Source organism: Metopolophium dirhodum, chromosome 2, assembly GCF_019925205.1.
Source record: "Metopolophium dirhodum isolate CAU chromosome 2, ASM1992520v1, whole genome shotgun sequence".
NCBI lineage: Eukaryota > Metazoa > Arthropoda > Insecta > Hemiptera > Aphididae > Metopolophium > Metopolophium dirhodum.
The window spans coordinates 36,118,199-36,131,902 of NC_083561.1; the positions used below are offsets into that span (position 1 = coordinate 36,118,199).

Below are 13,704 nucleotides of genomic sequence, written 5' to 3' on the forward strand. Positions count from 1 at the left end.
GTATTATTTATATGAGCATTATGGTACAATACATGATTAAATAATAAGTTAGACAAGCCAAACGAAAACCCTGAACCCATACAAGGCTATACATTCCGACCTCGGGTAGACATGAATAGTATTAATGTATTTTAAACAATAAACAAATAACAATTGTTATTAATAATAATAATAATTATGTATCAATAAATGAAACCGTTAAACCACTTGAGATGTAAAATATTGTTAGTTTAAGGGCTTTTTTTTTCTATAAATATCGATAAAAATTGTTGCTAGGTGCTTGGTCAAAAAATTTGAAATTTGAATTCGAAATTCATAATTATATATACAATTACGACCTACCAATTACAAATATCAGAAATTCATCAGTATGATTTTTTTTATAAACGTTTGAAGTTCAAATGTTGACAATATTTTATCAAAATCATTCTAATTTAACACATAAATTACAGCATGCGCCAGGAGGTGCAAACATTTTCCAACAAGTGGGCTACATTAAACATTTTAAATACCTGCAGGTGATCGACCACTATTTGTTTAGGTATATTATTTACATTATACATTATTACATGGAGCATAATAATATTTTTTTAATATTTCTTCATACGAAAATTGTGTTTTTCTCCGCTGATAAGTGATAAATAAAACATTTTAACAGGAAATGGCTCCAACAAAATAACAAAAACAAGTTGTCCCGGATCAATTAGAAGTGGACTGGGGCCCCATTCGGCCCACTATTATGAAAAAAAAATTTGCACCGTACTGTTATAACCTACAACTTTTAGAACCTAATTTTTTACTTTTAGCTACTCACCATGATTAATAAATAGATGATAAATATTTTTTAAATTTCGATTTATTTGACGTGATATTAATTGTTTGTTATTAGATTCTGAGCGGAGCGAAAGAATGTACTGGTTTTACAATGATGTGTGTTTTTTTTCTGTCTGTCACAAACATTTCGGATAGTAAGCATGCTTTGATTTTTGAAATCAGCATCATTTCTGATAGAAAAATAAACCTACTTGGTACTTTTAGGAGGTCAAAATTGAAAATTCCAAGAAGTTTTGGAAAGCGTCGAGAAAAACTACCGACAAATTACGAAAAACCGCTAAAATTGGGGTTTTAATTTCTAATGATTTGTTTATCTCCATAGCGACGAATAAAAAATAATAATATTATAACGACTACGCTAACTGCTCAGAATCGTTTTTCGTATCCAATGGTTTATCATTGTATTCAAATATAACACATCCATTACAACTACTGTACAGCAGAGCGGTATCCACTTGTCCACCTTTTTTTTATATTGTGTTTTAAATCGTAAATCATAAATAAAATCTAGAGGATAAATGTGAATATGTAATAGATAGATTACTTGATGTAATACACTTAGGTACATAATAATTTAAGGAATAATTAATTGCTTAATAAATAGGTAACCTGGTAAATCATACACCACTACTTAGTCTTTGGTTGTAGGTACTTGAAGTAACCCATCGGAACGGCTCGTCAGTCGTCACAATATACGTTTGTCGTTAAAATGTTGAGAACCAATGACACAATCAATGTTCAAATTTTCAAACGTTCGTAACTTCATACTGATAGCTTGCAGTCGCTAAAAAGTAAAAACTGATAGTACTGAAAAGTAAAGATAAATATTATTAAATAATATTATAATATTGTATGAATTTTGATTTGAGTTTTCCGAATTTCCATTTTCAAATACTCTCGCGATCTGGCTTTGAACACCGGATTGGTCATGTTTTTGATAGATTATATGTAATACATTATATGTATATCATACACTCAATACTTAACTGAACACATTTTATTCAACCGATTGTGCTACATTTAAAAGTGTGTGTAACTATGGGTTAACATATAATTTTCCAGTTTTACGAGGCTTTATGATGATTTGATCTATTTTATTTATCAATGTTCGAAACCTGATTGTTTCAGGCTATGGCTGCTGAAAGAGAACGCCGTTCAAATGCTGGTAACAAACTAGCACGTTTATTAGACGAAGAAGAAGCTGCAGATGATGAATTTTATAAGACTACCTACGGTGGGTTCAATGAAGATGAGGAAGATAATGATTTTCATTTTGTCGATGAAGAAGCCCCAGATGAAGTTGATTCAGATTTTAGTATTGATGAAAATGATGAAGTGATATCAGACGTGGAAGATGAAGAACAAGCTCAAAAAAAAACAAATAGGTAGGTACATTACGATTACACAAAACACGTAGATAGTTTGATACCTATTTTAGTGGTTGTATATTTTTTTTGCCTTGTATATAGCATAGCAAAAACTGTTTTGTGCGGGAAAGAACCGAGAACGCTACAAACATAACTAAGAAACAACATTTTCATCGCATAAAAAGGATGACTTTGGCTGTGCAATATCGTTTTTATTTTTTCGTTATCGGGACTTCAAAAAAATTTATTTAAGTTTGAAAAACACTAATAACAATGGATTTTGAAACAATAAGAACTTTTTTTGTATAAGTGATATCAAAAAAATAACAACGATATTTCACAGCCAAAGTTCTCCTTTATATGTAGTGAAAATTTTGTTTCTTAGTTATGACTGTAACCTCAGTTCTGTCCCGCGCTAAAACGTTTTTGGTATGCTATAAGTGTGTAAGACGGAGACAACATATTATGTGGGTGCGGCGTCCTCTTAAATAAATAAATAATTAAATACAATTAAATTTACTTATACCGCAGTATCTTTTTCTGGTGATTGTTTTTTCAAATCATTATATAGATTAGTAAAATTATTTATTCTGATAGATTGGCACTATTATACCACTGTACTGGTATTTTAGTATTTAGTAAATAATAAATGTTATTAGAAAATAAAAGATAAATAAACCTAAGAAAATGTATTAGTTTAAGTTACCTAACCTAACTTACGTGATAATATTTTTTGAGGATTTCATATTATTTTAAGTACCTACCTTATTTTGTTGAATACATTTATTTTATAGCTAGAGTAATAGTTCTCTACCAATGATATGTCGTATGTGACTGAGAAAAAAATAATTGAGAGGACACCATGCCCGTGTGTTGTGTCTTCGTCTTCCAAATGTACAACATAATATGTTCAGCAGAAATGTTGTGTTGTTAGATTTAATATTAGAACAAATTGACCATACAACTTAATGGTAAAAACATTATTAAGAGCATCTCATAGTTTTTATTGTTAAGTACCTAACTAAGTAATATATTTTACAAGACTAAATAATATTTTAACAGTGTTGGATGCAGTGATTTTCTGTCTTTGTCTAACACACGTTGAACATAGGACTCGGGAATAACGACTTAAGCGATTGACAAAAATTAAGGTACTTCTAGTTGTTCAATTTAAAAAATAAAAATATGTCTGAATTGGTAAGTTAACTTTGCATCGATCGAAGCATATTTTTAATATTTTTTTAATATATTTAATATTAAAAATTGACAAATTTATAAAATTTAAAATATTTATTCTCATCAAAATAATGGTACAATTGAAAAAGTACTTCGACCGATGCAAAATAAACTTGTATACCAATTCAAATATCTTTTCATTTTTAAATTGAACACCTAGAAGTACTTTAATTGTTGTTAGTCGCTTAGGTCATTATTCCTATGTTCCACGTGTGTTAGACAAAGACAGCAAATCACCGCATCCGACGCCCTTTAAAAGAAAGACTGTCTATTAACCCCTACCTATCAGGCTATATCAATATATTTTATTTTAATTGTACTCTAATATTGTCGATTTGATATCTATGATCAAAAAATGTATTCTTTCATATTTTTATCTCAAAAGCATATTAGGTGCATATTTCAAGGTTGTTGATACATAATAGTAACTCAAAATTGGTTTTACTTAACACTAATTAACTTGCATACAGTTATCGCTTGTGCAGTTATATAAAAAAGAACATCATTAAGCTTGTATACAACAGTAGTTAAAATAATTCGGATTTTTTTTCAAGTGGTACATGAGAATTTTCAATGTTAGTATAGTGATATGTTGTGATATGTGATATAAAAAGATTAAGAACTGCTGGTATAAAAGTTTACCTAATTATTTTCTTTTGTTTTAACTAATTTATAATTATTTTATTTTATCTTAGATACCAAGAACCTAAAGTACCAAAACCTGTTGAACAAAATGAAGCTCCAAAAAGAAAACGTTCCCGAACAGAAAAAGTGGTGGTGGCGGCTGAGACGTCATATGAGCGAAAGTCAATACGCCAATCAACAGCAGTTAAGTCTCAGGAAACAATAGAACGTATCAAAGAACGTGTTAGTAAAATTAAGCGAAATAAACCAATGCCTCCAGAAGAAATGCCTTCACAGCAAGAATTGTTGGAAGAAGCAAAACTCACAGAAGAAGAGAATTTAAAATCATTAGAGAAATTTGAAAAATTAGAATTGGCTAGAAAACAGACAAGAGCTAAACCTCGTGTCACATACTTGACATCTGTTAAATTTCTTAGTAAAGCATATCCATTGTTTGCTGAAGATGACAATATAAATATTGAATGTGAAGAACATGACATGAAACGTGAACGCCGTGAGTATTTCGAGCGCACTTCCATCACAGTGAATGAACCCCATGAATTTGAACGAATGTTCCCCAAAAAAGTAGCCAAACCGATTAAACCACATAGACAGTGTGTATTTACTGAAGATTATGCCAGATACAGGGATCCTTTGACCGGTCACCCTTATAAGAATCAAAAGATATTTTCAATATTAAGATCTGTATACTCTATGCATTTAGATGAAGCCTTTGCTAATAAATAAATGTTTATAAAACACAAATTTTAACTTTTAGAACTACTCTTTCAAGTTATAATATTAAATTGGTAATAACTAAGTTGTATTATAATTCATTATTTTTATACTTAAAGGATAACTCATTGATCATTGACAAATATTTAAAAATGTTTTTTTTTTCATTGAAATGTATTATGATTTGACATTTTGAAATTCATAATGAATTTAAGGATAGGTATTATAACATGTTTATGATAAATAAAAAGTTAAGGCATTTTATACCTAGATATGGTTAATATTAAATTTTGTCTTAATATTTAATAATGATTTCCTTTTAATATCTTCAAGTTGGATACTTGATAGTTGATACTATAGTTAGGGCCACAAAAATTAGCAGTGACTGATCAGATCTAGTGCTTAAAATATGGTAGAAATAATGGCAATAATTTGTAAATCATTCCATAATCTATACTAATATGTATAATAATTGTAGGTTATACACAATATTACATAATTTATAACTAACATAGGGTATGTTTTTTTTCAAATTGTTGCCATGTTTAACATTAGAATCTATTGCAACAACCACTAACTTTTTGTGGTCCTAGCTATAGTTAGGTATTAATGCTTACCACAGAAATTTGGATGGGTAATATAAGATTGGTATACAATAGTATAATTGTACAATAATTATTTGTCACAAGTGCATTAAGTGCCAAAAAAATAGCCAATATACATTTTGTACTAATGTTTTTTAATGAATTGTTTACATGAATGTTAAGTTAACTCTTAAGAGGATGTTAGTGCATTGTTTGTTTTCTCTCTCTGGTCCACGCGTAACATAAAAGAAATGTATTTATGCAGAATCATTTTATTTTTTTATTAGTTATATTAGTGTAAAACTTTACTTTAGATTAGCTATAATATTATATTACTTACTAAAAATCTAAAACTATACTTTGGCTTTAAGTAGGTATTATTTATGTAAAGTGAATAATTGAATGAATATTTATTTGCATGGTTCAGTGTTCACCTAAATTAAATTTTCAACAACACCTTGTAACATAAATGCAGCAAATACTAAACTTACCAAACACCACTAGACTTCAATCATTATTTAGATATAACTTATATAAATGCTTTTGGTTTGTTATTTAAATTTAGTTATAACAATGTTATAATATTATTAAAATACATAATTATTTGTGGAAACCAATCAACATAATATTATTAATATTATACAATCGTATAAGCTGTCCCCTGTTGGCTGTCAGTATAAAATTATAAATAAAATACAAAAAACACATTTTTTTGTATTTTCAATAAAAAAAAGGCACTACAATATGATGTGTAAAATACTGTTATAATATCCAAGTTTGAAATACTTAAGCAAAGATGTAACACATTATTTTGTGGTTAAATCTTAAAATATTTTCAATTTAATACCTAAGGCTTGAAAATGTAATACAATATAAATGTTTTTTAAAACAATTCAAAAATACAGCCACAATTTTTGGTTTTTATAATAGTTCTATCTTTCAAGATTAAATGTGGATAAGATAGGATATTTTAATTTCTTACGTGAAATATTGATTTTATCTCAAACGATTTTAGTTATTTTGTAACTGAAACATTTTAGTATTTTACTATTTTTTAAAATATATTAATATTACTTTCTGTACACAATGCAATTTTCAAAATATTTTGAGCTATTCATACCATTCTATGGTATGTCGGCATTGACTACTAAGACCTAAGTCAACATTAATAGTATTCTATACAGTATATAATATATTACATATAACCAATGTATTATTAAATGTAATTTTTTTATCGATAATTAGTTTAACCTGCTGTAGTAGAAATTGTCTTATAGTTATATAATGTATAATAAATTATAAAGTATTCTTAGAAATAAAATTTGACACACTGTCTCCGCTCAGCATTATTTTTGGTGTACAAATATTTATCAATATAGAATATAGGCGCAACTAGGACATTTTCAGAGGAGGGGGGGGGGGGGGGGGTCTGTAGCACTTACATTTTTTCTTTGTTTGTCTGTATGTACATTTTTTTTACACTTCTACTTGACTTATTTGAAAATGGCTTGTAATAAACATAAATTTATATCAATAATAATTATATCGTTATAATATTATGATAATATTTAACCAGTATTGTTCACTTAACATGGCAACATACAACATACTATTTATGATGTATTTATTAAAATTCAGATTTTTGGAATTTTTAAATATACTTAAGGACTATATTTTAAATTATTATTATTTAGATTCACATTTCACAAGTACATAATCAGCTTAATAATTTACAGTAAAAAGGTTGGTTGTCGTTTGAAAAAAAAAACATGTTGGTATCACCACAGTCCACAGGAAACTCTTTGAAATGATACCTAATAAGGCTATAACCAATCTAAGAATTTGCCAAATTCGATAAACAGTCATTCAGTACCTATAGTATAACTAATCTAATCGTTCTTAGTGAATTGTATGCCTCATTGAAGAAATCATTTTTACTAACGTATTATCTGATATAGGTATATTTTTTTTAGGGGAGCCTAACTGCTAAGCCCCCCCCCCCCCCCAAAGTCCCTGCCTAGTTGTGCCAATGTTTATCAATTACACTCAATTGAACACAAGTGCACAACTATTGCACTGCTCTCAGTCTTAATGCCAAGAAACACTCGAAACCTACTTATTGGCAATTACCTACTGCAACAGACCTAGTTCCTCGGTTTTTTTTTGTTTTATTACCGAATATCAGATTATAATGGTATCATTATTAATTAACTATGAATTTTATCTACGAGTAGTATGAATAAAACTCTAGTACTTATATTTAATTTGCATTACAATAATTCAATAGCAATAATCGGTGCGTTCTTTAATTCAATTTGTGTATTTGAAGTATTACTTTGTTTTATTTAAACCCTAAAACTCCTAAAAATACTGTCCACAAACAACTGCGAATCAGGTAAGGCATATAATATAATATTTTATGTTGATTGCAGTTAATACATTCTATGTGCTTTTTTTTCCATAAAATTATATTGTACGGTGTATTTGATCTAATTCTCGAATACACGATCTCGAGAACCCTCCGAACACCTGGAGGAAGGTAATAGCGTAATTTTACTACTCTAACTTTTACTATTTTAATATAACTATCGACAGGAGTCGTATTTATATATTATCTTAATTCTACGTTATTACAACAAGAATAAAGTATAATATACCTTTTATTATGTTATATTTTTGGCTTGATATTTCTGGTTAAAGTCTCTAATTTATACAATTAATATAGGAAAGTATATTATTATTATAAAAGCAATTCGTTTGAGATTTTGTTCACTAGTGGTTTTATTTTTTTGTATATTTTCGAAGAAGATAATTTTTAAAATTATTACTTCGGGTTATTTCCAAATAAATTATAATATGTATTAAAATATATTAATATATTATTGTAATGCCTATATGCGTCTATGTATATATATATTTGTGATTGTCACGGCGCCCTGTATAGGCTACTTCACTACACTCCTACCGTAGGTGCATTTTCTCCATAGGGCCATAGACCATAATAGTATATTTACCCCTAACTTATTTTAGAAAATATATTTAAAAATAAATGCTAACAAATATTTAATCCGTAAAATATTTATTTACTACTTAAATTGGATTGGCGTAGATGGGTATGGAATCCTAAGCCCTATTAATTCTATCTAACCCCCTCCCAAGTACAGATCTACAGACATTGGTAAAATACATTTAAGAAGTAAATAAAAATAATATTTTGAATTTATTTTATTTGAATACTTTTTGAGAATAGAACACTTTTAGAAAAACGTATGGTATTTTTTGTTTCTGTATACTCTTTTATCTTATTTAATAAATTATTTCCTAGGGTTTCTAAGTTATTTTTTCTATTAAAGGTGTTATTTTAGTTTCAAATATTCATACATTAACAAATGTATGTACCAAAATACCAAAATCATAACTAGGTACCTATTAATGAAAAATAAAAATATTTTGAGATTCGATTTTTTTATGTGCCTACCTACTCCATAATTGTATTGTATGTTCACAATAAGACACAAAATGTGTATAAAATTTCTAAAATTCAGTTACCTGCCTAATTTAATAGTGAATAATTATCTATAACTGCTCTTATACCTATTACCTATTTAACCTACCTATTCAATGAAAAACACTTAAAAAACAAATATCAACGTAAACCATAAACACATGATTAAATTGTTGATTTAAAATGTGCATAATATTGTAATAATTTCCAGAAAACAATTAGGAACAACAATAATTATCGTACCTATTGTATTAACATAAAGGTATAATATTTTCATAGGAATTAAATGGTTTTAGTATTCTAAATAGTATTCTGAACAGTTACGAAAATAGTATTCAACATTTTTTGCATTATTTAAAAATTATTGAGAACATTTGTAGATGGTATTCAAAGTAATTCATTCGGATTACTATATTCCCGTGTCTGCAGTTTTAAAATACGGTTAAACGTGGTTGGGAAATAAGCAAACTTATAGAACAAGACGTGTAGGTACATGAATAAAATATTTATGCATTTTCAACTAATTATTGATTACATTATAATAACAGTATTTGATTAAAAATATATATAATAATATAATATAACAAAAGAGTCAGGCGCGGTCGTACACTCGTATTTCGAAAACGAAACTAAGACCGATATGACTAGCCCGATAACTGTACAGTATGTATTAGTAAATACCATACGTTGTAATATATTATACGTGTCGAGCCAATAAAAGATTTGTCCAAATTTTCACGTTTTTAAAAATTTAGCAAATGTTTTTAATGCAAATAACGATTTACGTTTCAGTGTTTCACGTCCGTTTGCACTACCCGTCCAGACTCTTTGATTGATGATAATAATAATAATAATAATAATAATATATCCCGTGTACCTTCAATTTACATAAATACAATTAAAATAAAAAAAAAAAATAAATAAAAAAATAGTAGATACGAGTAGCAGGTAGTACCTACCTATATAAATTTTAAAATAATTATACATACAAAAATCTATCAAACGGCGAAATAATATTACTGTTGTAATTGTAATAATATTATATAATGCGATTGTAATATTATATTATATAGATTGTATTACAGATACAAATTATAAAATGTTCGATTGCACAGAAACCAAAATAACAGTATTTTTTAGTAAAATTTAACATTTTTTAAACATTGCCGGTAATTATAATTTATATAGGTACATGCAATTTTAATATCATAATATTGTTATAAAAATTATTCTTCAAATAACCACGATGGTAATAATAATAACAACAAACACAAAATTAACGCCGATCTTAATATTATAATAATATTTTAGTAAGCAGCTGTATATACTATATAGTTATAGTATAAACGATTATTCAATAATATTATATTTACAGGCGAAAAATGAAAAACAAAAAACAAAAGCGCATAAAAAATTGATAAGATTAACGATACACAACATAGCGGCTACAACTCGTTAACGAATAAACTGCATAGGTACCACGATGGCTTAAATATTATTACCCAGTTGGGCAGACCCTCAAAAATTATTATTTTAAAAAATGTTTAATGATTATAATATGGACTTATCGACACGAGACGTGACACGGTATACGCGATGGACCGTAGGCTGTGTATTTTATAATGGACGCAACAAATAAACTGAACACATGTTTAGACTCAGTGTCGGATCTAAGGCCGGGTAGCACCTATTAAAATTGGTAGTTTCTTAACAAAAAAAAAAAAAAAAATGCTTTTTTCAAGTAATTTGATGCATTAATCATATTTATTTATTTTTGGTATTCAATAAAAGTGAAGACGGATTAAAAAAAAAAAATTTCAACTATAGGGAGGTATCTTGTGACTTATGCGTTCCTTGAAATCGAGTCGTCACAAGAGGAATAAAACTGAGTACCCACGTAATATTTTTAAAATAAACGGGTGCGATTAATTTCTCAAGAGACTATTCTCCTTGGCCAATATTCGGCGTTCTTGACAATCTATCAATTTACAAAGTTGAAAAATCTAGACGCCTGCGTACCCGCGATAAATCCGACACTGTCCTTTACGCTTATTTTATACTCTGACGACGACGACGACGATCAGATTGGGGAAACGACTGGGTACGAAATACAATAACCTGAAGCCTCGTGTATATACCTGCTTACCTACTGACGATATATCGAATCGAGTTAGAAAATCGGTAAACGTACGTGTGATATATTAAGTATAGGGTCTCTGCAGTATAGTATGCACCTGTGCTGCAGTTGCGTAATGGATATAACGATTTTGGCGATGTTACGATTGAATCGTTACGTCACCGTGAAATGATACATATTATATTATTATTATTATGGGTACATTAGATCGGAGTCTATATAATATGGCTGCAGTATATGTAGTGCATAATAATGTTATGTACCTATCCGATAAATTATTGTGATACTATATTGTAACATATGTTATGAAAATATTAGGTATGTTATAATATCATCACCGGTGGTAATCATTTTTTCGTGATATATATTATATCGAGTCCATATCATTACACTTAATAATATAGTTTATGACGAATATTATATAATAATAAATGGTATAATATGCTCGCGTAAACTTTGCCTTAGAGACATATTATTTACTTTGCGCCGTAAAGTTTAATGCCTGCCTGCCTATAATATATATGATATATTGTAATAACCAATTATGTTCGACACGGACGGAACGCAAGAATAGGTAATATTATAATATAGAAATGTAATAATATAACATATTTTATAGAACAAACAAAAACGTTAATAATTAAGTGCCTATAATATTATGATAGAATAATAATTGTATTACTATGTGTACACATTTGCAAAATTGCGTTTGAAATGTCTGTGTACCATATTAACGAAACAAAAATTGGCTAAAACAACGTGACGACGCGTATATTATTATCACTGTTGTTATCGACAAAGACGCGAGTAATTTATACGGCCTATACGCGGTCCGAGTAAGCATTGATAGCTATTATTGTAGGCGCCTAGCCCATATTTTAACAGATATTTCATTGATTCTCTAACAATATCTAGCCTGTTGTATTATGTATCTGCCGAAGAAAGCGAATTGAAAAATAAAAACGTATACCTATGGTACCTAATAACATAATAATACATAGTAGGTATATATATATATGTTTGTATTATCATTTAGGATCGGCGGCGGTCGCCTGGTTGGTAAAAAGAAAAGAGGAAGTGAAAAAACAAATCACAATCGCGTGACCTCACCTAAAACAATATATACGTCATGATAAATACTTATATATTATTGAATACCTACATATGTAACCCATAACTGTACGCAACGTTTCAACAACGGTCGTGTACACGTGGAGTTCGGACGCTATTAGATTTAGTTGAGCAATGTTCGGCCTGCACATATCATCGAGCGTGTACAATGTACAGTGATTTTTTTTTTTTGTCCCGGTACGTAAAACGACTAACTAATAATAATAATAATAATAATACAATAATATAGTATATAATATAATAATGTTATGATAATAATATAATATAAATTTCGAAGAGAACTGTTCACTTAACATGATAACGTGACTTGTAGAAAAAAAAAATGTAGAAAAATATTATGCCGGCACACAATATCCTCCATACGATTGGTCTTTCCGGTTGGTGGCGAATAATATCGTTATAGAATTATATGATCTTCGGCGCTGATCGGTCGTTGGTGTTGGTCTTGCGCAGTTTGATCGTCGCAAACACGTTCGTCCTGAAATCGAAATATCGTAATCATTATATTGTACAGGTACCATGTTATTTGTCGATAAAAATCGCACACATATTATGGCACGTCACGCGCATCAAATTGACTACGGACCGACGTCACAATAAGTCACTGAATACATATTTCTATGGCATTTCGATAAATTAACACACTATCTTCGCAATAATACCCATCGTAGGTTAGACTATAGGACGTATATATAATATAGGCGTATCACACTGGCGGCGGCACGATGGATTATAGGTTATGATGGATAAATACACCACTGCACACGGCAGTTTGCCAAATTAAAACACCTGTGGCTTCTTCTTCTTCTTCTCATCCGTCTTTATCCCGTAAAACATTTAATTCCTATATTATCTCTAAGTGCAGTACACATACTTAACCATCGGATCATACCTATATAATAAACAATAATACATCCACTCCTCGAGCCTTCGCGTCCCTCTCGAATGCAAGACCTCGCGGTGGTAGAAAATAATTTACAGCACCGAAGTATTGTAAATCGTTATTATTATTATAGGTAGGACAGATACTGATATTTAATAATAGCGTTAAAGTTTAACAACTCCATACTAAACTGAATAGGGTACATAACTTATAGGCACTAACTATTACAATTTATCACATAAATAAAGTAAATTAAAAGAGCAAATTAATATGAAACCCTCAACTATGGTGTTTACGAGGGGGAGGGCCGGAGGGGGCCTTCTTTTCCCTCTGGATCCACCACTGAAGAGAGCTCTGATAATCACTTTTTCTTTGCCTACCTATCCCCGGCTTCGTTCAGAGCGTATTTAATACGTGTCTTCCTAAATATCACAGTATTACCTCATTATCCTATTCCATGCCGGAAACCATCTCATTCTATTGTTATCAATAATATTCCCAGCTACGGTATACAAAGTTACTTCAATATGCACACAACGCGAATAATATAGGTATACATTGTAAATTGTAATTTGTTGACCACGAGAGGAATAATTTAAGATCAAAAATACCTAATAGAAAGTATGATATGTATTTTTTCTATTCGTTTCGAACTATTAACTTTGCTC

The 13,704-nt window shown here is 29.2% G+C and overlaps 2 protein-coding genes across 4 annotated transcripts in view; one reads left to right on the forward strand and one right to left on the reverse strand.

The window, feature by feature from the left end:
• Nucleotides 1–1,635: 1,635 nt before the first annotated feature.
• On the forward strand, nucleotides 1,636–5,993 carry LOC132939409 (vacuolar protein sorting-associated protein 72 homolog). Its single transcript, XM_061006560.1, has 3 exons — nucleotides 1,636–1,862; nucleotides 1,963–2,219; nucleotides 4,133–5,993. The coding sequence occupies exons 2-3, from the start codon at nucleotides 1,966–1,968 to the stop codon at nucleotides 4,806–4,808; spliced, it is 930 nt and encodes a 309-aa protein (XP_060862543.1). The 5' UTR covers nucleotides 1,636–1,862; nucleotides 1,963–1,965; the 3' UTR covers nucleotides 4,809–5,993.
• A 3,382-nt stretch (nucleotides 5,994–9,375) lies between these two features.
• The window catches only part of LOC132938164 (brain-specific angiogenesis inhibitor 1-associated protein 2-like protein 2), a 114,119-nt gene continuing 109,790 nt past the window's right edge, over nucleotides 9,376–13,704 (reverse strand). For all 3 annotated transcript variants that reach the window (XR_009663878.1, XM_061004849.1, XM_061004850.1), the window contains one exon: nucleotides 9,376–12,631. The gene's annotated coding sequence lies outside the window, so the exon portion shown is untranslated. The remainder of the gene's footprint in view (nucleotides 12,632–13,704) is intronic.